The sequence below is a fragment of the Glycine max genome (assembly GCF_000004515.6).
Source record: "Glycine max cultivar Williams 82 chromosome 6 unlocalized genomic scaffold, Glycine_max_v4.0 Gm06_scaffold_70, whole genome shotgun sequence".
NCBI lineage: Eukaryota > Viridiplantae > Streptophyta > Magnoliopsida > Fabales > Fabaceae > Glycine > Glycine max.
In genome coordinates this window covers 78,198-105,312 of record NW_024464667.1, presented here as the reverse complement: position 1 = coordinate 105,312, position 27,115 = coordinate 78,198, and the positions used below count along the sequence as shown (strand labels likewise).

The window sequence follows — 27,115 nt, the reverse complement described above, 5'->3', positions numbered from 1 at the left end:
TTTAAGTACTCAAATACAAAATTCTTCAATAATTCAAATTCCTTTTAATTCTAACATTGAGATTACATTACCTATACATAGCCACATCACAGGAATATCGTAACATTAATTTCCTTAAAATTTCCACAAAATAATAATAATAATAAGGCAAAATTGCACTTTTGGTCCCCCAATTTATCTCCAATTTCGTATTTGATCTCCCTATAATTTAATTCACAAATTTGGTCCCCCAATTTTATAAATCCCTGTAAAATTGGTCCTGGAAGCCAGATTTGGATATTGACCGTTAATCTCAGACGTTGACTACCATGTGTGACTGTCACATGTCAATGTCACGTGTCAATGCCACGTGTCAACGTCTGAGTAATTCCCTGCAAAGGCTTCATTTTTTGTAGGTAAAATTGTATTTTTGGTCCCCTAATTTTACTCCAATTTTGATTTTGGTCCCCTTATAATTTAATTCGCACATTTGGTCCCTCAGTTTTATAAATTCCTTTATAAATTCAGCCAAATTTCATTACTGGAGAAGTTGTATTTCAAATTTCAAACAAAAATACCATTGTCATACATAGGTCACTTAAGCAATCGTATACACATAATACCGCATGGGGGAGCAAAAAAAGAAAAAAAAAATAGGAGGTTATTACAGAACCTGTTAAAGTAAGAGATCTGAAAATTTCAGACCCAGGTTGGGATTCATGCGCCACTTTCCCAAGTTGAACAACCCTGGAAGTGGGAGAGAGACAAAGAGTGATTTTTCTCTGAGTTCCAAGTGAGTGAAAAACTTGTGATGAAAAAGAAGTGCGAGATTTATCAAGACTTACCATGTCTCTAGCACCAGTGGCTAAACCATTCAAAAGACCAATTTTGCAGGAACAATTTATAAAGGGATTTATAAAACTAAGGGACTAAATGTGTGAATTAAACTATAGCAAGACCAAAATCGAAATTAGAATAAAACTGGAGAACCAAAAGTACAATTTTACCTACAAAAAATGAAGCATTTACAGGAAACAACTCAAACGTTGACACGTGACATTGACACGTGACAGTCACACATGGCATTGACATGTGGCAGTCAACATCCAAATTGGACTTCCAGGACCAATTTTGCAGGGATTTATAAAACTGGGAAACCAAATTTGTGAATTAAATTATAGGGGGACCAAATCCGTAATTGGAGATAAAGTGGGAGACCAATTTTGCAATTTTGCCTAATAATAATGTATATTCAGTTAACAAACCAAAAATTCATTAATGCACATACTACAAGCGATATTTCTAGAACCTATTAACTACACAACAATTTAAGGCCAGCGCAGTGGCAATTTCTATGAGGTATTATTTCAGATTTCACCTGTCTCAAGAGGTTGCCTTGAGGTATCTCCAGAGGCCCAAGCTCGATAATCTTTCTCAAGCTGCTTAAGACAAGTATATAACAAATAAATAAAATTCATAAATTGTTCAATATATAAAATCTGAATAAAATTTTATGTAGCAAGCAGTTCATTATTGAACCATAAACTATAGCTACTGCTACCTCTTTAACAAGCCAGTCTCATTTGAACCAACAGACCAAAATGAAATCAATAAAAAGTAATCCTTAAAAAGTTTCTTTCAATGTCGAAAACACAACTTGGTTATATATAACACTAACACCATAAATGATTAGTCTTAGAATGTGAGTTTGAACCTAACTCAACTACACAAGCTAATTTGTAGTGAGAGTTGTCCCCCACTTATATACTCTATTGTGATACTATCTCAGCCGATGAGAGACGAGTAATAAGAAAGTAAAATCGGACAATGAAAGAAATAAAATATGAAAATCTGGTCAAAATATCTCAACTTCAAATGCATATAGAAATAAATAAGAGGAAGGACAAAAAAAAGTTTAAGAATGAGGTATGGAATGTCATGCTTTTTGTAAGCAACTTTAGGTCTTGTTTCAATACAGCAGTAGACTACTTAGGAAAGAAAAAGAAGAATGTATGATATGATAGGTTGCTAATAGCACCATTTAAGAGACAATATGTGAAATACGAATTCAGTTTTGCGAAAGCAATGCCTATGACAGACAATCTATTTCTTAATTCTGTATTATTAAAATAAACAACCAGATTTTACGTGTTGTTATAACCAGGTGCACAACAGAGAACGGGGAGAAGATAAGTAGACAAAGAAACACAACAGAACAGAACAATAGGCTCATGTCCATCAGCCAAAATAGAGAAACACAAAATAATCAAAACACAAATACTAGTAGCCTCTCAAACCCTAATCCTAAAACAATCAAGCTAAATGTGCGAAAGATTTACAGCCCTCTGCAACCCATTGGATCAGTCCTTCCTTTCCAGCATACAATCCCAATGAAACATTCAAGTCAGGTCACCACAAATATTTTGGGTTGGTCACATGTTGGGCCAAACCTGAACCCAAACTTAAAATAGAAGTCAATTTGAAATGTGCTTCATACTAATACTATTAATTTAATGCCTCATAAGTTGTATCAATGTTAGTCACAAGTCCAGAAGCCCATCGCAATTTTACACAAATCTGCCAAGTGTAAACTGATAATTTCATCTATGAGAAGCTCAGCCTAGAAAGACATAAAGCAATATATGACGTTAAACAAATGACAACATTGAAAGCAAAGAAACACTCATCATCATTGAGCAAAAGAACCCTTAAGCCCGCATATAACATATTGGTAAAAACCAAGTCCCACATCAGCTAAAGGTAAGGTCAAGATATAGTATTTAAGTGAAGGGCAATCCTCACCCTACGAGTTAGTTTTTGGAGTTATGTTAGGCTTAAATCCACATTCTAATATGGTATCAGAGCCTAAAAAGTGCTAGGTGTGAGAGGTGTATTGAAAAAAACTTAAGTTTCACATCGGCTAAAGATAAGGACAATCCTCACCTTATGAGCTCTAAGTTTTGGGGCTGTTAGGTCCAACTCTAACATGGACACCAGGACATAGCTAAAGTCTAAAACATAGGACATGTCCTATATATATGATCAACATGACAAATTTAAATTGATAACTAAGATTTATATATCCATCTTAAAACAAATTGTTAAGCTTTATAATTTTTAATATGATAATAAGCCTCACAAAAAAGATACTAACAGGCATCATATTCCACAATGCAAAGAATATAAGAAAACAACTTGTTAAGTTCTTTAATAAAAGGTCTAAAAAAAATACTAAGAGAAACAATCATTGAAAAAAAATTACAACTTGCTAATGTCAATCTATCTAAGCCCTTCCCCTTCCTTTTTGGTCATCATTTGTAAAACACAACTTCTAACTCTGGTTTATCAAGAGAATAATTAACAACTTCAAGAATTTAATTCTCATCAAGTGATCGAAATTTATCTCCTGCAATGTCTTACATTTTAGTTTCCTCTCGATGGTATTGTAGAGAATTTCTTGAAAGGAGACTAAGATTGCTCAAGTAGCTTAAGGGCAACCTTTTGAAGTATTGGTGTATCAGCAGCATGAACTAGTCACCAAGATTTTTCATGCATTTGACCTCTATCCTTTAAAGAGTCAACATCATCAAAGTCTTCTCTTCCATTGAAAAAATTTACAAACTCGATATTCTCTTATCTCCTTACATCCGCATCAACAAAGAACCTTTTAAAACATTTCTTTCTTTCAAGTTTCATATCTTGATGTGGAGAAAGTCTGTGTGAATCTTCACTTAGGCATTTATGACTATAATATAAAAAAGATATGATCATAAATTAATATAACCTATAGAAATGTTTGAAAAAAAATAGACATTGAAAATTAATGAATTATGTTTAAGGATATAATGTATAACATTGGGTTTAAAAAATGAGCAAAACAATGAAGATGTGTGCTACTCTTAGTCTAACAGTCAATTAATATTGAGTACACTGCCTCATAAAAGGTTAATTCTTAACTTTCTACCTTTTTTTCATATTGATATATGGTTTTTCTCACTTTTTCCATCACTAAATCTCACATTTCATATACCAATTACCAAGTGAAGAGAAGTCACATTTGTTTTTCCAAGAACACCATAGATAGAAATAACAAAAGAAAGTATATAATCAACCTTATACCACCAAATATCCAACAATGTCTCTTCACAAATTTTTCCTTTCCAGTAACATCTTCCTTGTAAGAAGAACATTGCTTATTAATAACCATGGTTATCGAATCAAGATTGGAATAGTAAGTCGGAAGAGTTGTTTTACAAATCACGAATTGCATCCTTTTATGAACAGTAAGATACAAGATCAATAAAATACAAAGCATTTTAAAGTAAAAATAAGTGACTTATGCAAAAAAAGACAATAATATATCATGAAGCAAAATAATCCAAGATCAAAGTCATAAAGAAAAATAACATAAAGTAGTGGCTACAAAAAGTAAAAGTCGTCAACCCCTAAAAACAAATATGATGGCAAAATGCAAATTTGAAATTTTTATTTTCTACTTCCTACGTACACCCTAGTCTCATGCTTTCATTCAACAATAGAAAAAGGAAAGAAGAGATATGGCAAATAAGACAAAAGTGGTCCACAAAGCACAAACTGACAAAACAAAGGAAACTAATTAAATATTCAAAAGGAAAAAACTGCAGTGACAAACCAAAAAAAGTGACGCTACAGAGGGACCACAAGCTGCAGATCAAAAGCAATTAAATATTCAAAAGGAAAAAACTACAGTGTTGTGGATCACATTAGCCGGTTATTGTAGAAGGTGAAATAGAAGAAGCACTGTAGCTGCTTCGTTTTTGTTTGTGCAAATATAAAGAGAATTTGGGCACTTATAATTTGAAGAGGCGCTCATGTAGAACTAATTTTTGGTAGTCTCCCGCTCTTTCTAAAATAAAATTTGGAGGGAAACTCTACCCAAAAGGACGTTATCAGAAACTAGTCACGCAAACCCGACCCGATTGTCAAGTGTGACCCACAAACTTGAATCGTGAGAGGCAGTTCCAAAATCACGAATCTAGATTTGGATGTTGATTCAAGCTTCAAAACGATACATCAAGCGATTTGTATCATTGAGGCTCTATTTCGTCACGTATCGAGATACGACTCGTGCGATTCTTATGATACTAACTACCATGCTAATAACCATATGTTGGAGTCTTTTTCCAAATTTCTAAATCTCAAGCATTACTGGAAGCAAATCTTGTAGGAGCAAGAGAAAATAACTTCAATGAGTTGAATAAGTTGAACATTGATAATCTCATAGAGTGACCCATGATAAAGTTTTTAATATATGCGGTATCTTCTACAATTTTTGTGATTCAAGAACATTATTGGTAAACAACATTGTTTTTTCTGTACTCACAGCAGACTTCTTTCATGGTTGTCATAGAAAGTGGAGCGATGTTTCTAAAGGCATTAGATTTTTCTGACGAGGTAAAAGACAAGGATTTCATTGCTATCTATTGAATCTAACATAAGAAAACATATGTGCAGCTAAGAACACGGAAAAAAAAAAGTTTATCAAGAATGTTCTTAGATCACAAAAATTGCAGAAGCTGTCGGGTATATTAAAAACTTTATCCTGGATCACTCTGCGATTATAAATGGTCAATTTATTCCACTCACTGAAGTTGTTTTCTCTTGTTCCTACAAGATTTGCTTCCACCATAATAATGCTCAAGAAGTTTAGAAATTAGAAAAAAGGACTCCAACAAATGGTTATTAGTGAGCAATGGTCTTCTAACAAGGAGGAGGATGTTGGAAAGGCAAAATTTGTGAAAGAAATATTGTTGGATTTGGTGACACAATGTTGATTATAAACATTCTTTCACTACTGATGTTCTTAGAAAAACAGTTGTGGATGTGACTTTTCTTCACTTGGTATGAAAAAGTGAGAAAAACCATACATCAATATGAAAGAAAAGTATAAAGTGAAAAATCAACCTATTATGAGGTGGTGCACTCAAATTAATTGACTGTTAGATTAAGAGTAGCACACCTCTTCATTGTTTAGCTTATTCTTTAAATACAAGGTTATACATCATATCCTTAAACATAATTTATTAATTATTAATGTCTTTTTTATATTATAGTCATGAATGGCTTAGTGAAGATTCACATAGACTTTCCCCACATCAAGATATGGAACTTACTCTTGAAAGAAAGAAATGCTTTAAAATGTTCTTTGTTGATGTGAATGTAAGGAGTCAAGTGAATGTGGAGTTTGCAAATTTTTCCAATGAAAGATAAGGCTTTGATGATGTTGACTCTTTAAGGGATAGAGATCTAATGAGTGCAAAATCTTGGTGGCTAGTTCATGGTGCTCGTACACCAATACTTCAAAAGATTGCTCTTAAGCTACTTGGACAACCATGATCATCTTCAAGTTGTGAAAAAAATTGGAGCACATATTCTTTCATTCATTCTATAAAAAGAAATAAGGTGACACCTCATTGGACAAAGGATCTAGTATTTGTTTATAACAATCTTCGTCTCCTTTCAAGAAATTTCCTACAATACCATCAAGAGGAAACTAAAATGTAGGACATTGTAGGAGATGAATTTGGATCACTTGATGAGAATAAAATTCTTAAAATTGTTAATTTATTCTTGATGAACTAGAGTTAATGATGATGACCAAAAAGGAAGGGGAAGGACTTAAATAAATTAATATTAGCAAGTTATTATTTTGGATTTTTCTTTTCAATGATGATTTCTTTTAGTATATATATTTTTGTGTGAGATTCTTTATTAAAGAACTTAACAAGTTTTATTCTTAGATTCTTTGCATTGTGAAATATTATACCTCTTATTACCTTCTATGTGAAGCTTATTATCATATGAAAATTATAAAGCTTAACAACTTGTTTTAAGATGAATATAAAAATCTTAATTATTAATTTAAGTTTTTGTTATGTCGATCATATGTATGGAAGGGAATTCACTTACTCCAAGAGTAAGTTTAAGAAGTTACTCTCATTTTGAACCCCTTATTTTATTTTAAACCGATAGTTCAGATTAAATCCCTAAAGATCCACATGTGACCTCTCTTCCCAATTATCCACTAATGCTCTATCTTATTCTTGCCAGTTCTTCACCACCGAAAAGTAGATAGCATTAAGGGTGATGCCAAAATGAGAAAAGAAAAAGAGAAGTCCAATTGCTCGATGACACCTGTAAATTAGGTCCTTTGCACTTGACTCAAAACTACAAGTTATGGTTTGAATTGACAAGAAAATATGCCGGAGATGAATCTGATAGGAATAGTCGAACACAATGGAAGCTATTAATTTCATATCCAAAAAGTGAAAATAGTCATGAATCGACATTTGGGTTTTATAACAAGCAATTCATGTGTAGTTGAACGGAATCTATTGGGATTCTTACACAGAACCAAATAACACAATTAAAAATCGAATCGCCATTCCAATTAGAGCCGATATACATTAAGACGTCAAATCTGAAATGGATCTTCTAATGAGCAGACCGACCATCAACAGGGGAGGATCTAAGTAGGAGAAGGAATGACTATGAACTGCAACAATTCAGATTGTGGTTCTCTATTCGTGGTGTCTCGGACTGGATGGCAGTGGCGGAACAACTGACTGGGTGGAAGCATCTCAGACTGAGATGTGACGGCAACGCAATGAACATGGAGATGATGGCATTGAACAGAGTTACTGATCTGTTCGCGAGAGAGAAATAACACAACAAAAAGAATTGAGACAGAGAGCGAAGAAACACCTCGTAGATTTGAGAAGAAGTCACGTGTGGACCTTTAGAGATTAAATCTGAGCCATTGGCTTAAAATAAAAGGTTCAGATTGAGAGTAACTTTTTAAACTTACTCAGTACTTATAATTTTTTTGCATATATTGTTCACTCTATGTGGTCTAGTGGATCGCATATTTTATCATACACCTCTTTTTCTCTTTTCCCTTAACATGGTATCTACAACCTAACAAGAATTTATCCTCCTCACAGTTCACCACCGCCACTTGATTAAAAAAAAACTTGTAGACTGCATTTTCCTTTGGTTTCTGGACTTCTATAGTGGCATCTTTCTGGTAGCATTTTCACTTCTATTAGCCAGCTGATGGTCTTTTTCAACGCGGGACACCTAGATTTGGATCAGCCTCTCCCACTCAGCCTTCACCTGGTACCCTAAGGCCAAACTTTGGCACACATGCCCACACACACTATCTTTAGTCAAATCTACTCCATCATCATTGAGGCCTCAGTCGTGCTTGGAGCATCCTTTACAAGCACTGTCTATTGTACTGTGTTGCTCACCCAATTCTCCTATCGCCAAATCTTCCCCTAGATCTTGAACAGATGAACTGACATCTGTTGAGATCTCTCCCCTCCCTTGGAGCCTTTTTCGACAACTGTATGGTCATCTGCTCGGTTACCCAATATCAGCCATGATTAGATCTAGCAGCCCTGCTGGTTTTAAAGACATTTTCATGGTTGAGCCCCTTATTTTCACCAATGATGCTAGCTGCCCCTCTCTCCACTGACAAGTTGGACAGAAATGATATGATACTTGGGCTTTAGATACCAAAATGTGGCTTATGGGGCAGGGCTACATGGCCCACCTCCACCAAGGCTAACTTTTGTAATCTTGCCTCCAATTATAGTTATTATTTCTAATTAACAACTACATTTTTTTAATTCCATACTCTTGGGGTGCTAACCAGATCCCTATTAGTATTAATCACACGTAATGATCAAACCAAAAATAGTAAGGTCGGGCAAAGGTGGAATAGGCAATATAAAATACATAAAGCAAGAAGAGGCAAAAACTATACTGCAAAAGTTAAGTTGTAAAAGGATTCTCAAGGAATTCATGTTACAATCAGCAAATGAACAATGCTATTGATGCTATGTAGAAAGTTCAAACTGTATAAAGTTTTCCACAATCCATGAAAGAAGAATTTCTCTTTTTAATTTTCAAAGTTCATACCAAAGGATTTTCCATTTTTAGAATCACAATTATCTAACATGTTTGGTTTCACGTTTCAGATGTAATTTTCCACGTTTTGGATGAGAATATAATTTTCAGAAGCTAATAGTTAGAGCTTCCACACCCCAAACATGATTCTTCCATCCTCAACGAGTTTCCAAACACACCAAATATTGTTGACAGGGTGTCAAAAGGCGATAAAATCTCTATTTGATTTCTTGAAATATTTCTGTAAATAAGTTTGATTCTGTACTTATTTTGTTTCCCAGTTTACCTAGTAATTATTGTGTTTCCTTTTTTTAATTTAGCATATTTTAGGTAATTCATTATTATTATATTTTCTTTCCCTAATTTAGGATTTAGTTTCCATATTTTAGGAAATCACCTAATGTAATTCTCCTTTATAAAAAGGAGGAATCCCTGCACAGTTGATAATCAATAATATTCTGTATTTTCTACTTGGTATCCGCGCTCGATCTCTGTGCCACTCTGATTTGTAGCCATGGCTGACAGTTCCTCAGTCACCGGCGATGATCAAAATTCCCAACCTCCAAAACACGAGCAGAGGGTTATTTTTGGTGATTCTCATTCTGTTCAAATCACCTCTTTTCAACTTAATGGGTCAAACTATTTCCAATGGTCCCAATCTGTCCAGATGTATATCCGTGGAAGAGGAAAGCTTGGGATACCTCACTAGTAAGCGACCCAAGCCCGACACTACTGACCCACAACACACTGTGAGGGCTGCTGAAAACTCCATGGTGATGACGTGGTTGGTGAACTCCATGGAGGAAGACATCAGTAGTAATTATATGTGCTATTCCACAGCCAAAGAATTGTGGGATAGTGTCATGTCATAGAAATGTATTCAGATCTTGGGAATAAATCTCAGATTTATGAGCTCACCTTGCAAGCTAGAGAAATCCGGCGAGGTAACAATGTGACAAGATACTTCCACTCCTTAAAGCGAGTGTGGCAAGACCTTGATCTCTTCAACAATTACAACTGGATGTCAGCCGAGGATGCCAAACACTATCAGCAGACAGTGGAAGAAGGAAGAGCATTTCAGTTTCTTGCTGGTCTCAATGAGGAGCTAGATGAAGTTCGTGGTAGAATCATTGGGATGGCAACCTTGCCTTCACTAGGTGAAATTTTTGCAGAAGTTAGAAGAGAGGAAACTCGCAGGAGTGTGATGATGGGAAAGATGAAAGTGGATCCACCTCTTGAGACCAATGCTTTGGCTGTAGAAGCTACTGCTTGTAAGAGTTCAACCGATTAGAAGAGCTCCTCCAATCTCAGGTGTGACTATTGCAACAAACAGTATCCCACCCGAGAAATATGTCTGAAAAAATAGATCCTAAATCTGGTCCTATACATCTCATGAGGCAAAAAAAAAACCTCCTTGTGTAAGGAACAAGTTGATGAACTCATAAGGTTGTTAAAATCTAGTATTCCTAGTGGTTCTATGGCATAAACAGGTAATTTTAGTACCTCCAATTCTCTTAACTGCACCTCAAATATGTGTGCACCATGGATCATTGATTCAGGTGCTTCTGATCACATGACCAGCCTTTCTTCTTTATTTAAAACTTATTCTCCTTGTTCTGGAAATAAAAAGATTAGAATTGTAGATGGTAGTTTTTCAGCAATTGCAGGAGAAGGGAGTATTACATTATCTAAACACATTGACTTAAAAAATGTGCTACATGTACCAAAATTATCCTATAACCTTCTCTCTGTTAGTAAAATTTGCAAGGATTCCAATCGTAATGTGAAGTTTTTTGACACTCATTGTATTTTTCAGGACCAGACTTCGGGGAAGATGATTGGCGGTGCTAAAATGATGGATGGTCTCTACTATTTCGAGGATGCTTTCAAGAATAAAGTAGCTCAAGGTCTTAGTGGTATTAGTTCTACCTCTGTAAGGGACCAAATAATGCTTTGGCATAGTAGACTAGGACATCCTAGCTTTCAATATCTTAATCTAAACTAGAGTGTTTGGTTCTATTATTTTTATGCATACACCATCCATATCTCGATCTAAACTAGACCTAACAGCAGAAAAATGTATTTTCATTGGTTATTCTCCCACCCAAAAGGGTTATAGATGTTTCAATCCTATCACAAAAAAACTTCATGTTAGCATGGATGTTACCTTCTTGGAACATCAACATTAGTTTCAAAATAATTCACTTCGGGGGAAGAACATAAATGAAGTCAATTTCTTGCATGAACCATTACTCACTCCTATTTTACACAATGAGGATACAACTTTAATTGATCAAATAAATGTGGAAACAGATCCTGAAATTGATAAGGGAAACCCTGTTCCAGACTTAGGAGGAGCCCAAACAGGGAAAGAAATACCACAGTCAAAAAAGGAGTTTCATGTTTATGCTCGAAAGTATCATAAAAAGACCAGAAATCAGTTCATCATTTCTGCATCAAGCCAACCAGAAATCCCAAAAGACGGCCCAGCAGAAATACCTCAAGAACTTCCAGGAAACACCGAAATTCCCACTTCTAATACTGATTTGCCCATAAAACCAGCCAAACCCAGCACAAACCATCCCATTTCCAAATATGTTTCCTACCAAAACCTTTCACAAAATCACCAAGCCTTCACCTGTAAAATCACAAATTTGTTTGTGCCTAGAAACATTGAGGAAGCACTAGATGATCCCAATTGGAAATTAGCAATCTTAGAGGAGCAGGATGCACTTAAGAAGAATGGTGCTTGGGAGAATGTAAGCCTGCCCCATGATAAAAAAGCAAGTAGGGTGTAAGTGGGTTTTTACCATTAAGTGCAACACGGATGGAAGTGCAGCAAGGTACAAGGCTAGGTTGGTAGCAAAGGGATTTACCCAAACATATGGAGTAGATTATCAGCAGACTTTTGCTCCGGTTGCTAAACTTAACTCTATACAGATTCTTCTTTTTTTTTATCAGCAAAATTAATTGTATTATAAATGAAATAGAGTACCAGAGGTACTAATTTACAAGGGATATTACAGCATTACATCTAGTCCACAAGTAGTCAATGAAGAGCTACTTATGTGGTGTACTCTATTGTTGTTCTATTTGTACTACCCTCTACAAAAACAAAAAACCCTGTCTGATATTGCTTGACCACTGATTAAAATGGGTTGTGAAATCCTTCTCGAAATGTCTAAGCCAAGTCCAAATTAAGAAAATAGCATCTTCGAACAGTCGGTTAGCATCAAATTCTGTTTCAGAGCTTCCAAATAGACCATGTTACCGCCAGCCACCAATACCTCCACCTCTTGGCCCTTATTCCTTCAATCTGGATAGAAATATGCTGAAGAAAATGCTGTTTAGGGCTGAATGGGAAGAGACCTTTAATATTCATCCATGACATCGATTCCCACCAGATTGGTTGGATTTTTATGCAATGGATAAATAAGTGAGATGCGTCCTCCTCAACACTTCTACAAAAAGGACATAACATATCCTGGATCTGCATTTGTCTCCTGTGAATTCTTCTTTGTCGGCAATCTGTCCCTGAATAGTCTCCATGCAAATACTGCAATTTTGCTAGGGATCTTTGTCTTCCATAATTCCTCACACCATTCCTCCTGCTGGTCTCCTGCAATGTCCTCCCATATCAGATTATAAGCACTGCGTGTAGAGTAATTGCCTGACGGATCACCTGACCACTCCCAAACATCAGTTCCCTGTTGTTGTATACCCTTCCCTCCTACCTCCCTTAGGAAATTGACAGCTGAATCAATTTCATTATCGAACAACGGTCTTCTCCATAAGAAATTCCACTCCCACCCCATATCCTTGTGAGATCCCATCTGTCTGATAGTGTGATTCTGCTGTGATGATATCAGATACAGTCTAGGATATCTTTCAGCTAGTGTGTCCTCTTGGTGAAACCACTTGTCTTCCCAAAACTTGATCTTATCCCCACCTCCAACCTTCCATCTCATGTTATTTTGAATGATCACTCCCTGGTGTGAGTGATTAAAAGCTTGTTTTAGATCCCTTCACCATACAGATTGGTGTCCTGCCCTCCCTGGTTCGTCAAGATTCCTCCATCCACCATATTTGGATTCCAATACTCTGGTCCATAACTCCCCTTTTTCTTGCATTAGGTGCCACTTCCATTTATCAAGCAATGCAAGGTTAAATGTGTCAATATCCTTAATGCCCAAACCTCCCTTCTCTTTTGATAAGCATACTGACTCCCATTTAATCCAGGCAATCTTGTTATGGTCTGGTCCACCTCCCCACAAGAATCTACGCTGCAACCTCAGTAACTTGTCCACCACTGATTTTGGAACCCTGAAAAAAGATAAAAAATAAATTGGAATTGATGTAAGCACGGCCTGTATTAGTGTCACTTATGTGTCTTTGTTTTCACTTTGCCAATTTCCTCTCACATTTGTGGATAATGGTATCCCACATCTTTCGTCGCCTCGGATTGGCCCCTATAGGTATGCCTAGATACACAAAAGGAAGAGTCAACAAACTACAATTCAAGTACTTAGCCGCGTCTTGCTTCCACTGGTCAGATACCCCAAATGCTCCGAAACAACTCTATTCCTTGCTGCCAATCTCAATTGGCCTTTACATCAATTGGATTTCAAACAATGTTGTTAATGGCGGATGGCGGTTCATGGTGGAAAGTCAAAAATCCGCCATAAAAATATGGCGGATGGCGTAGCGGAAAATGACGGATGTCATGGCGGACAAAAAAAAAATACATATATATAAACTCATTGAAATTGAAAAAAACAAAGGATTGCATTCAAATAAACTAAAAAAGTTTCATGAGTTCATATAATAATCAAGTACCAATACCAAATAAACTCATTAAAGAGTTCAAAATAAGAAAATGATAAAAACATAATGCAAAGTGCAAAGTGAAGGTTGAGGCTCTAATCATCTTCTCCAATCCCAACATAATCATCTTCATTGTTATCACATGGTAATGGAGCATCTCCCTCTCCCTCTTCCCCATCAGACGCCTTAAAATTGACCATGATTTCTTCTTCTTCAAATTCAACATCAATATTCTCCTCAAAATCTAGATCCTCATCATTTTCTTGGACTGCTTTTTGCTTCCTTGATGAAGATCCAACAACCATTGCCTGTTTTTTAGAAGTTTGGGCAGCAGCAACACTTGTTTTTTGCTTTTTCCGCCTAGTATACTTCCTACACTCTCCAACCCCCGAAGCCTGATACACAGTTGCCAAATTTAGAGCATCATCATCTTCAAATACCAAATCATTTCCAGCATCATTATCATCATCTTGATCCATCTCTCCCACGAGCCATTCATTGTACACATCAATATCATTAAGAGAAATTGGATCAATTTCATCTCTTGCATTATATCTTTGCTTCAATTGTTGGTTGTATTTGACAAACACCAAATCATGGAGCCTCTTGTGCTCAAGCCTATTTCTTTTTTTGGAATGAATCTACAACATAACAAATAAATGTTGATTTCAATCTCAAATATACTCCAAATAAAACTTGATCATCAAAATTAAATAAAATTAAAAAGTATAGTTAGAGTTTTGTCACAATTACTTGCCCAAACACACTCCAATTTCTTTCACATCCTGAAGCACTGCAAGTCAAACTCAAAATTTTAATAGCTAGCTTCTGCAAATTTGGAGTTTGTGACCCAAACATTCGCCACCAATATGCTGCAATACAAATTACCAGCCAAGAGCATAACTTAGAATTCTGAATTATAACACTAATACATAAAAAAAAAAGTATGATAAGTTTCTTACTAGGAGAATGGGTTTTCTTTTGAGCCATTGCAAAGTCGGAACCAAAGTGGTCAGCACCAATCTTGTAAAGATGCAACTCGGTTAGAATTTTCTGTTGCACATCAAATTGTGGAATTAACTTCTTAATGCACTCAAACAAACCATTGGTGACCTCAAAATCAAACTCCAAGTCAGTGTTGTTATAAAAGAACTCTGGATTTAAGAAGTGGGCAGCTGCATGCAGTGGCCTATGAAGCTGACAATTCCATCTTTTATCAATGATTGCAAACACATCTTTGTACTTGCTTTCATTGTTGTTGAAAGACTTGATAATTGTTTCTTTTGCCTTGTCCATTGCTTCATAAATATAGCCTATGACTGGTTTCCTTTCACCATCCACAAGACGAAGCACTTTCACAAGTGGAGCCATGACTTTAAGAGTGTAAACCACAGTATTCCAAAAAGAAGGCATGAGCACAACCTTTGCAGATTCTTTTCCCTTAGGCTCCTTAGATAGCTTGTTCAAGGTCCATTCATTAGAAGTAAACATCTTTCTAATATTGGCTTTCTCTTTGTGAAGCCTTTCCAAGGTTAGATAAGAAGTGGTAAATCTAGTAATAGCATGTCTCACCAATTCCCTCTTGTTTGTAAAATTTCTCAACAAACTTAAGGTACTAGAATGGGCATAGATAAACCCAACTAGATTAATTCCTTCTAATTGTCTTCCTTATCAAGGGAAGCTTCCCAATATCTTCAAGCATCAAATCAATACAATGAGCTGCACAAGGAGTCCAATAAATATGTTTCCTTTTCTCCTCCAACAACTTACCCGCTAAAACATAGTTGCTCCCATTATCGGTTACAACTTGAACAACATTCTCTTCTCCAACTTCCTCCACAATGGCATCAAGCAACTCAAAAAGCTTTTCACCTGTCTTTACAAAATCAGAGCCATCAACAGACTTCAAAAACATCGTACCAGCTTGAGAGTTAATCAAAAAATTAATGATGCATCTTTGTTTCCGATCAGTCCATGCATCGGACATAATAGTACAACCATACTTGACCCATTGCTCCCTATGGCCTTTCATCAAATTTTCAGTATATTCAACTTCCTTCTTCAAGAGTGGAACTCTGATGTCATGATAGCTAGGAATGGGCAAATGTGGCCCATATTGACCAATGGCTGCAACCATATTCTCAAAGCTTTTCAATTTAATGAGGTTGAATGACAAGCCTGCTTGGTACCAAAAGCGAGCAATATGTTGATGCACCTTCAATACTTCATTCTTATCCATTGACTCTCTTATGTTCATTTGCCACAACATCTCCATTTTTCTCCGATTGATTGCATTTTTTGGATTCTTACAAAATTTGTCCATTGGTCCTTTTTTAGTCCCACACTTTGTCTTTGCACTTGCAGCAACATTACAAGAGTCTGCAAACTCATCTTCTTCACTTCCATCACATCCAATTGGTTCACCAAATTTAAAATCTCTTATATTTGTCATATTACCACTACCAGAAGTACTGTAAGTGGTCCCACTTTTTTTGGTAGCCATATATTCCTTCAACTCTTCGACTACATTTGGTGGAGTTTTCTTGCAAGCTGCAACGTTACCAGACTTCCCAACCAGGTGTTGTTTGGCTCTTGTTATTCCTCCCTTTGTGATTTTTCCACAGAAATTACAAACAATGGTGTTTGTATCTCCTTCCACTAGTGAATGGCAATATTTTCAGCCTGGGTCTGCCTTATTTTTCCTCGTTGCACTTGCAATAGCAGCATCGGATGATGGTTCAGTCATTTAAAAGAGGACTGAACAGAAAAAAAAAATTGTGGTGTCAAATAGAAAAATAAAAAAAATGGGACTGTTAAAAGTAAAAAGGAGTGTCAAATAGCAAAAGGAAAAAAAAGCTAGAACAGAAAAAAAGGGTGTCAAACAGCAAAAACAAAATTAAAAAAAATGAAAGTTGGCCCGCACCACTTTGCCCGCGATGTTGACCTTCGTGTGGTTGTTTGTTGCCACCGTTCGTGCCGGTGCGTCACCGCCGTTCGTGCCGGAGCTCGTCGCCGCCGTAGGTAGTCGTTGTTGGCTGTGTTCTGCGTGCAGGGGGTGTCGCAGCTGCGGCTGGGTGCGGGGGGGGGGGGACGCGGCTGGGTGCAGGGGAGGGTCGCGGTTGGGTGCGCTTTTAGTTGGAAGGCTGCGTTCTAATTCACAGCTGCATGGGAGGGGAGGGCTTGCTTTTGAATGAATTACTGGGTAGGGTCAGCCCAACTTCTACCGCGGACAAAAAGCAAAATAAATCCGCCATTTCCGCCATAACCACCACGACCGCCATGGCTATCCACGCCACTGCTATTCGGTGGCGTTTTTTCAAAAATCCGCCACGAAAATCCGCCATGGCGCCGCCATTTAACAACACTGATATCAAAAATGTTTTTTTTGATTGAGGAACTTGAGGAAGAAGTGTTTATGAGTCTTCCCCCTGGATTTGAGGAAGAGCTTGGAAGAAATAAGGTGTGTAGATTAAAGAAGTCACTATATCGGCTGAAGCAATCTCCAAGAGGGCTGAACAATTAAAAAAAAAAAAACAGAACCAAAAATTAAAGAAGAGTGTCAAACAGAAACAAAAAAAACAAAACCAAAATTAAAAAAGAGTCAACCAGGGTCTGTCTTATATCGTGTCACCTTCCGGTCGCCGCCGTGTTGTCGTCCGTTGCTCACATGCATGGTATGTGGTGCTCACGTGGTGCGTGTTGTCGTCGTCGACTTCGAGTGACACCGTGAGAGAACTCGTGCTGGTGCGTGCTGCTCATCTCATTTTGATTCCAAACCCGGGTTTAGGGTTGGGCTGGGTCAGCCCAAGACAGCCCAATTTGTCATTTTGGGAAAATTTTCAAAAAAAAAAACGTTTCTTCCACCGTAACCGCCATTCCACCACCACTGTTAAACCTATGGTGGCCGCCATTTGAAACCCGCAACACCACCGCTATTTGGTGGCGTTTTATCAAAAATCCGCCATACCATACCGCCATGGTGCCACCATAACCGCCATTTGACAACACTGTTCTGGTCACATCATTAAACTAACAAATGATATTGGAACTTTTGGATTTGAAATTTCATCATTGAACTAGCAAATTCATTAAACCTTCACCATTGTTTGTTTTCAGTGAACCAAAGCTGACAGCAGCTGCCCAGGTAGTATAATTGGCAAATCCCGTTAATTTTTCACATGGGATAAGTGGGGCGTTGGTAAACATTGTCGTGGCGGGATCTGAATAAGCCATAAGAAACCAGTCAAACAAACAGCGATAATACAGCAACCAAATGGGGCCAAAGAATGCCCAAACGGAACCAAACAGGTCCAAACAACAACCAAACGGGTTCGCCAAAGGATAAAGGGCACGACGGAGAGGTCGCTGGAGAGTGGGTCACCGGAAAACAGCATCACACACCAGAAAGGAGGGTGCGTGAATCTCACGAGACAGAGAAGAAGCATGCGTGGGAGCACATGTGGCAGCATATGGTTTTTTTTTTTTTTTTCTTGAAATGCAAAGATAATTTATATTAATAAAAATTACCAGAGGTACTACAAGATATAAAGATATATAGGGAAGGGATCCTGTAAGAGCAGGAACAAAAACAAACAATAAACAATAAGCCCCCACCCTGCCCTACAAAGAAAACATTAATTAAAGACTAGAGGCATGCATATGGTGGCATGCTGATGGGGGTTATGGTCACCGGAGAAGGGCGACGATGGTCAGAGGTCGCTCGCTAGAAAAAGGGGTGACAGTGTTGCTGCCAATTGGTGGCAGAGAGGGTGGGCAGCACTGCTCACCGTGAAGCCAAAGGGATTGAAGGAAAAACCCTAATCTACTGGTACCATATAGGAGTGTTTACAAAAGTTGTGTGTTGTTATCATACACACTGATTTATTTATAATCATAGGTAAAAGATAATTAAGGAAACAGAAAAGAGATCCCTACATAAGATATACCTAATTTCCCTTTTTACATTCAATCATATCAAATCAAATATTAAACGGAAGTAATTTAGCTCTGTAAAAAAATGGTACTTTAGCATTGTGCTATTTTTAAAATTGTTTTATATTTTGTTAACTTTTACTACATATAATATATGTACAGTAGATGAATGCCTAACAATCCAATTCCAAATGAGTTCCAATCCCAAAAAGTGAACCAAATAAGTAAACTCCCCATTCCCCTGACCTTGAAAAGTCTCATACCACGTACCCCCCTGTTTACCACAAACCATGTAAAACTGTTTTGGAATGGTTTTGCAGAAGTAATTTTTTTTTCTCCAATCTCACTAATTCTTTGAACACCTTTCCTTCTTGATATACTCCTTCAAAGGTCCAAAGCTCCCTCACAGGTACAGTCTACTATTTGGACTGCATTGCTTCTTAATAGAGTTAATTCTAGCAACTCGTTGCATGTTGATAGCCTGCATAAGATTCTTTCTTTCCCAGATGTATATTATGTGTTATTTCCTCACAATCAGCTCCATACTTGTTCTTTAAACAGCTCAGCTACTGTTTCTTTATGGAAATTCCTATTCAGAAATTCTGGTGAATGATGGATGTATCATCCCTAGGTCCCTAGATCAGTTTATGATGATTAGTTTTAATGGCTTTGATTAAGAGGCAACAATTCTTCACGAATGGCATTTGGTTGGATCTTAAGTATCATATTTTTAAGGAGGCTTCTGTGACACAACATTTGATTTGGGATACAAAATTAGGCATTTCAAGTTTGGAGTCTAACTGTCAAGGGCTGGGCAGCTTTGTTCAATTGGTTTGTTTTATGGTTTTTTCCTTATGTTTAAAGAGGGCTCTTTGTCCTCCCATTTCCTAGTAATTTTTTTATTCAAATAAATTTCTTCTTTTATCCAAAAAGGACAAACATATCATAAAAATCAAATTTGCATATAATATTGTAAGCTTTAACAAACCTGTGACACAAAACGGGGAAGCATAATCCTGAGTATTTGTTCAAGGACTTGAGTCCCAGCTGATTCAATTGCTTGCTTTGGTATTGCTTGGAAAGGAAAAGGTATTTCAATGCTTACCTGGATTCCACATGGCAATCCAATGGCACCTTTAACTGGAATCCCACAAATATAGAATCATAAGAAAATGAAATAGAAATAGAGTACTACCTCAATTATAGTGTCTGATGTGAGTTGCTGCATCAATGACTTGTTAGCGTTGCTATCACATGATATCCGGTTGACCATTAGAGCTGCATTACCATATTGAAGTATTGAAAAGGCATTCCTGAAAGTAGCATAAACCAAACAGCATGACACCCTACATGTTTTCATTTTCCTTTTCTCAAGAGACTGACGAGTACAAGAAAATTGCCTCGGCTTCTGCAGTAAATATAGAAGTATACAAATAGTTTCATAATCATCACATTTACTGCTTTCAATGAATAGCCATAAGCTACAATAAACAGCAGTACTGAGCAGAATAAGCATTGATCCGCTTCCATACCAGTTTAGCAATTCAAACTGTAGTTCCATTTTTTGCTTTGTTTGGCAAATAATTTGACATGAACAACAGTTTCCAAGAAATTGTGTATAACACAGCTCATATAAACAAGTTAAACCTGGCATTCTCCTATATCCTCCCACAATCTCCTCCTATTACTTCATGAAGAAAGCATTGAGTATAAAAGTTAATGATTTTAATATTTTGAAAACATATAATCCATTCAATACTTTCTTCGTTTAGTAAGTATGAAGATGTTGTACAAGGATTCAGCATCATTTATTCTCAACGCACTTGCAAAAGGAAAATTAAAAAAAAAAAAATCACTTTCTATCAGACATCATTTATCAGTTTTAAATTGTGCTCCACAATAACAAGTGAAGCTTGCAATATTGCAATTTTAAGGTCTCCACAACCCCTTTGCAACTGCAATTGAAGCAGCATCTGCCGCATTTTCCCACAATTCTCTTAATCAAAAGGCAACAACAACAACCACAACTTAAAACTATGCACATTCAATACGCGTCAAACAAAACTCACCATCAAACTTGTCATTCTGTGCAGCAACCATTGCCGAGCCCTCGAGCTGTCCCCAAAAGCCAGACAAAGAAATCTAAACAATTAAACAAACGTGTACACTAAAAACCAAATTTAGAAACACAAGTACACGAGTTTGACACCTTGCAAGACAAGAGCTTGATGCAACATCCATCAGGTTGCTCTTCCACTTTCACCAACAACACAGGACAAACCTCAAGGTTGAAGAACTTGAACCTATAAACATAACACCTAAACGTGTTTTCGTTTACCCGCTCAATCCTCTCCGCGTCCAACACCGAATACTGACTCGCCGGTAACCGCATGTACTCAACTGCACACACATCATAAAACAACAAAATTACCAGTTTTTTAAAATCAAGTAAAAATGTTTAAAATCAGAAAAGCTTTAATTACTCATGTAGTTCCTATATGTACAATCTTCACGTTTAAGTCCTTCCACCTAAAAACTAATCCGTTTTAGTCCTTATACATACACACCCCCTTTAATCTGTTTTAGTCCATGCCATCCAAAAATGCAGAGACCAAGACAGATTAAGGGTTTGTTTGGATAAACCTCTCTACAAGTACTTTTAGGAGAAGAAAATAAAATTAAAATAAAAATAAATGAACTTCTCTATAAGCTAAAATTAACTTATGGATAAGCAAATTTATAGAAAAAGTTCTCTCATATTAGCTTCTCTAAAAGTTGTTTTTTAACTTAGCACAAACTAATTTTAGCATGCGGAGAAGCTTATTTCATTTTTCCTTTTTTGTTTTCTTCTCCTAGAAATCTTATGGAGATTTTCATCCAAATAGACCCAAAAAGGGGGATGTGTAGGACTAAACGAGTTAAAAGTGTATGTGCAACTGCAAGGACTAACAATTAGTTTTTGGATGTAGGAACTAAAACGTAAACATTGTACAAGCAACTGAATCAATTAATTAAAAGAAAAAGGAAAGCATTAATTAATTAAATAAATAATTAATATCGCTCTAACATTACTTAGGGGGCGTTGCAGTTGCCGAACCGAAAGGGACTCCTTGCGGCGAGCGACGAACCGAGCCTTCTGGCTCGGAGTGGCCGAAGCACGAAGCGAGAGGCGCTGGGATTTGAGAGCGCATTGGGTGTGCGGAAAGGAAATGGGAATGGAACGAAGCAGAGAAAAAGAATAAGAAGAAGAAGAAGCCATCCACCAAACTGTTGAGTCCAGATGAATAGATAGCTCTGGTATGGGACAGTGTAAGAGTTGGAAAAAGAGAAAGAAAGACGGTGGTCACTAAACGGGAGCCAAGAATGCGCGCACGTGACAACTCTTTGCTAAATTTTAGGATGTGTTTGATTTAAAGGTGAGAAATAAAATAGACAAAAATAAAATATAAATAATTTAAAAAATAAGAAACAAAATAATATGTTGTGTTGTTTGATGACAGAGGGAAGAAACAATATTTGTTGTGTAAAAAAATTGATTTTTTTATCTAGAACATCGATTCTTTGGTTAAAAATTGATTTTTTTCTAAAAATCAAAGAAAAATGATTTTTTTTTCTAAAAAATTGATTTTGTTGTCTAAAAAAATAATTTTGTTGCAAAAAATTGATTTAACTGTACCAATTCCCTTTTCTTTTTATAATTTATTTTTTTCTTTTTGGAACCAAACACAACCTTAATAATTTTGTGAAATTTTACAAGGACTAAGAAAGCAAAAAAGCTTAGGCCAGGTTAAAATGTAATTTGCGACGAAACACAACTAAAAAACTATGATTTTATGATGCACATTCTAAGACAATTATTTGGAATCGTCTTAGAATGTGAGGCGATGGCGTTTTTGTAATTAAGAGGGTTAAATTTATTTTTTACGTTGGCCAATCTAAAGAATCGTCTTAGAATATACGTTAGTGACAAAATTGTAAATAAACTGAAAAGAGACAACGACTAGAGTGTTAGAGATTGTGTTGCTACTTGCTAGCATTCCTTTTATTGCAATACCAAATTGACTAGAGTTCATGGTGTCATGATTGTGGAAAATGAAAGACAGGAAGAAAATATGTGAAACACATCACTTGAACCAAGTCAAATAACAAACTCAAATCAAAACATGGAAAAAGGCAGGAAGCAAAACAGACCTACTCATCATTTCCAACAGCATTATGCCCAAGACTAGCAGATTGTCCACAACCAAATGAATACACATCACCATCATCAAACACTACAAAGGTTGTGTAATCTCCTGCTACAACATGAATAGCTTTGACATTGCTCAATGCTTCCACCGCCTTAGGTACTGAGTCACATTCATCACTCCCATGCCCCAAGCAACCATATCGCCCTCATCCCCACGTGCAAACACAGTCATCCCGTCCCACCACAACAGCATGCCAAGCACCATAGGTTGGAGATTCAGCAGTCCGAACTGTTCGATCAAACGAGAGGGTACTCGTCATCAGTTCTTGAACCATGTCCAAGCTTGCCCCCCAAGCCACACCCAACAGAATACACTGACCTGTAAATTTTCAAGGAAGGACAACATAATGAACATTCAAATATTATCACACTAAGAATGAAGCTAGATATAAGAATCAACAATGTTTGACCATTATCATGAATGTTGAGGTTGAGGATCCAGACTTCTGGTCCACATACATGTAACAAATGAAAATTAAAAAAAAGGGAAGATTTCTTTATTAGTTAAAGAATACATCATAATGAAAAGAAATTGTCTTTTCCCTTCAGTACCTTTGTATGCTTAAAGAATGAGCATGCAAAACTTCCTTAATTTGTATAATATAACTACCAATTAGAGTTGCTCTTTATAAAAAAAAATAGCAATAGGAAGAAAAGGAGAATATAGCTGGAGCTCACATTCCACTGGGTTGACAAGCCAGACAAAGCAGATAGCAATAATGTAATGGAAACCAAGAGCTTATTTCACATTATAACATATCTTTTGTGGTTGTCACATGATGATTTATGGGAACAAACCACGCAGGGCAGCTTTGTTCCCAATGGTCGTGAGGACATATTGAATATTGCACTTGGCCGATTGAAGCATCTTGGTCGTGTTCGTGTAGCTGGGCATGGTGTGACCATCAGTAGTACTTTAGACAGGCATCGCGTGCCTCCAACACTTCTTCGGCCACAATCACCTCAGATCAATTGGTAGAAATCATAGGAAATCTTAAGGAAGAGTGGAGGAGAGAGGTAGAAGAGGAAAATAGACACGATTTAGAAGATAATGAAAAAAGAGTTGAAGAAGGCGATTAAAATTGAGTTATCCCAAATGGCCTGGCAATACTCACCCTTGGTAGACGTGTCGGGCCCTCACATATTAGTTGCACGTGTCAGCACCAAAGGAAGTTGTGTTGAAGCTACTGCAAATGCTATAACTGAAGAGCCTTTTGCTGTTGATGTGACAACTATGGGCTTGTACATAGTTGGTGAGGAGTGTACACAGCTAGTGGCCTTGGGTAAGCTGTTTGATAGTGGCGCCACGATACACCATGTCCCTTACACAAATGATGTGGTGAGGGTCAGTGTTGTAACAATTTACAACGCTGACGTGCGGGTCCCATTTCTGACATTAGAGATTCAATATGTGAGGGAGGCAGTTAACACATTCATTGGATGGCCAATGCATCTTGTGAAACCTATATCTGATGTAAGTAAATTGATTTTCCCTATGCTTGTTTTCATTGAAATTGACATTGTTGATGCCTTTTTCATAACATAATTGTAATTGTCATATGTCATTACCCATATAGGATTCACACAATAATGTGGTGAAAGCGGTTGGATGCGTTGAGAGGTGCAATACAAGTGCTGTAAAGGATTCATTAGGAGAATTGATGAAGATCTTGTATGATGTTTACCAGAAGCTAGTTCAACTACCGTGGGATGGGACAAATTATGGGCTTCCAAATGTGGAAGCATCCTTTTTCATCACACATGTAGATCTAATTGAAATAATATCAAGTGACAAGTGTTTGAACATATCTATACTACAGTTGTGGATGATGTAAGTAAATTGAATTGCAAGGTTTCATTTTTATTACCTCGTAATGAATATTGTTTCAATGTAATAGGTTAACAATATTGATGTCTAATGTTCACAATAGGTTTATAGATGACTGTGGTACAAGCAAAGGTCATGGTTCGGTGTATGGTTTCCTTGAGCCTCAATCTATACACAATGCTAAAGATAGACATCAACAATGTCAACATTACATTGAAACATGGGTCAAGGAGTTGCAACGACAACTATACTTAGGAGCTTACTTGAATTAGTAAGTTAAATTATTGTAGTACATTGTAAAAATATTTGCATTATCAAGTACCTAATTATAATTGTCAACTTTAGGGCACATTGGCAACTCGTTGTTCTGTGTCCAAGGGATAACATTGTTGTTTGGTTTTGTTCTTTGCGGAAGAAGCCTAATTATTAACATAATAGCTGCAATTAACAGGTTTTGTTAAAATTTATAATTGATTTAGTGTATAACTATTGTAAAATATATGAAAAGTATTTTCATGTTGTATATGTTTTTGTTATTTTTGTAACAAGTGCAATGAAGAAAATAACAGTACTTTCAAAGGTATGTCTGATCAAGCTGCACCTCGATGGATTGAAGCAAAGGTTAGTAATTATTTAATCAATAGGTGTTTGCAATGAAGACATTTGTAACTTTCTATGGCTTGAATGTTAAATATATTTTGTATGTTGAATTTAGAGTCATGTTCAAACCGGAGGCTATGAGTATGGATATTATGTGATGCATTGGATGTGGTGCATAGTTACTGGCGGTTTGAAGGATGAATGGAACATGGTATATTTACTGACACAAATTGTAATTGTTAGTTTGGTTAATATTTGTTAATTAATGTTAGCAGTTGTTACTAATAATGTCATGGCTTGTCAATTTTGTAGTGGTTTTTTTTATGGAACAGTGTTAGACGTGGAGGCCATCACAACACTTTGCAAGAAATGAGCATCATATTTTTTAGCTTTTAAAAACATGGGATGTTAAATATGATTTAGATGATATAGGACGAAATTGTTTCCTTGATTAAAAGGTTTATTGTTGACATTATAAACAACTTTGGTTAATAATTTACATTTATTTCATCGGTAATTTCATTCATGTATTTAGACGGTCATTTGTAATTGTTGCATTAGTGGACTTTAAATTGGCAGCTAATTTTATATTTTAAATGTTTTTTGTTGGAAATGTTATAGGCATCAATGTTATCGAAGAAAGCTTGGGCAGGAGACAGTGTTTGTTTGGACAACCTACTTGATTGTTTCCTAAGCATAGGATAGCTGAAAGGCAAAAGATTCCTTGAAATTGTTTGTGCTGAATTTTTTTTATTGCAGGCACAACAATGAATCAACCAAGCCAAAAGAAACCTTTTTTTTAATTAATTTTTTGTTTCCAATTTTCTGATTTGTTTAATTGGTTGATTGATTGTTAGGGTAATGCTTGTGGGCTGGGGTGGAAACAACGACTTGACCCTCATTGGTGGTGTTATTGCTAACCGAGACTTAGTTTCGACTTCTTAGCCTTTGCCTTTTGGTATTAAGAAAAACCTTGTGTTATTTATGCTAACATTCTTTGGTCATTTTCTGTTTTGTTATCCTCAAGGGCATTTCATGGTCTACAAACGACAAGATTCAACAAGCCAATTACTTTGGCTCCCTCACCCAAGCCTCAGCCATCCGAGTTAGATCCTTCTAGGGAGAAGAAATCTATGCCCCATTCAACAGCCTGCTTCCAATGGTATCATCATTATTGTAGCAATTGACATTTTTTTATCAGATTTATTAGTGCTGATTGAATTTTTTGATACATGCCCACTTGTAGTTAAGGTAATAAACTTTGCTTATAGTCTTGAAATAAATATGTTGGCAGGTTAACCCTGACGACATTGTGTTTGGGGGATGGGATATCAACAACATGAACCTGGCTGATGCCATGGCCAGGGCAAAGGTGTTTGACATCAATTTGTAGAAGCAGTTGAGGCCTTACATGGAATCCATGCTTCCATTCCCCAAAATCTATGACCCGAATTTCATTGCTACCAACTGAAAGGAGCGTGCCAACAACGTCATCAAGGGCACAAAAGAAGAGCAACTTTAACAAATCATCAAAGACATCCAATATGCCCTACTTCAATAATAATCTATAAAATCATCATCATTTGTGTGATCTGTATGTATTTTTTTTCAGCTTGTAACTTTTGACATGATTATGTTCTCAGGGCGTTTAAGGAAGCCACCAAAGTGGGCAAGGTGGTACATTTTGCTTTTCATCCACTTTTTGTGCCTATTTTAGCATGTATCTTTGTAACTTCTTAGTTCTTACAACC

General features: G+C 36.5%; 2 protein-coding genes across 4 annotated transcripts; both read right to left on the bottom strand.

Annotated features, from left to right (window-relative positions):
* On the bottom strand, positions 1-22,119 carry LOC100797206 (uncharacterized protein SYNPCC7002_A1590). 3 transcript variants are annotated; one of them, XR_001388671.3, is made up of 7 exons: positions 21,760-22,119; positions 20,897-21,087; positions 20,757-20,802; positions 19,883-19,965; positions 19,676-19,792; positions 3,400-3,724; positions 1-1,418 (listed from the first exon to the last, which is right to left on the bottom strand). XR_001388671.3 is itself a non-coding variant. In XM_014776582.3 (6 exons), the coding sequence occupies exons 1-6, from the start codon at positions 21,944-21,946 to the stop codon at positions 1,347-1,349; spliced, it is 696 nt and encodes a 231-aa protein (XP_014632068.1). In that variant the 5' UTR covers positions 21,947-22,119; the 3' UTR covers positions 1-1,346. The 3 variants fall into 3 exon arrangements, 1 of the variants encoding a protein (XP_014632068.1); XR_001388670.3 differs by lacking the exon at positions 3,400-3,724 and having other exon boundaries at positions 1-726; positions 825-1,418; XM_014776582.3 differs by lacking the exon at positions 3,400-3,724.
* Positions 13,726-15,254, bottom strand: LOC121174391 (uncharacterized). The gene is made up of 3 exons (XM_041013675.1): positions 14,718-15,254; positions 14,509-14,627; positions 13,726-14,396 (listed from the first exon to the last, which is right to left on the bottom strand). Exons 1-3 carry the CDS (start codon positions 15,244-15,246, stop codon positions 13,851-13,853), a joined length of 1,194 nt encoding a protein of 397 aa, XP_040869609.1. The 5' UTR covers positions 15,247-15,254; the 3' UTR covers positions 13,726-13,850.
* Positions 22,120-27,115: the final 4,996 nt, after the last annotated feature.

Bases quoted from the DNA above. Each gene is read 5' to 3' on its own strand.
- LOC121174391 (XM_041013675.1), bottom strand. From the start codon at position 15,246: ATGTTTACTTCTAATGAATGGACCTTGAACAAGCTATCTAAGGAGCCT. The intron at 14,628-14,717 runs GTAAGAAACTTA...TTTGTATTGCAG, and splicing joins AAAGAAAACCCATTCTCCTA to CATATTGGTGGCGAATGTTT. The intron at 14,397-14,508 runs GTAATTGTGACA...GTTATGTTGTAG, and splicing joins ATTGGAGTGTGTTTGGGCAA to ATTCATTCCAAAAAAAGAAA.
- LOC100797206 (XM_014776582.3), bottom strand. From the start codon at position 21,946: ATGGCTTCTTCTTCTTCTTATTCTTTTTCTCTGCTTCGTTCCATTCCC. The intron at 21,088-21,759 runs GTAATGTTAGAG...ATGTGTGTGCAG, and splicing joins GCAACTGCAACGCCCCCTAA to TTGAGTACATGCGGTTACCG. The intron at 19,793-19,882 runs GTAGTACTCTAT...TGTGGAATCCAG, and splicing joins CATCAGACACTATAATTGAG to GTAAGCATTGAAATACCTTT.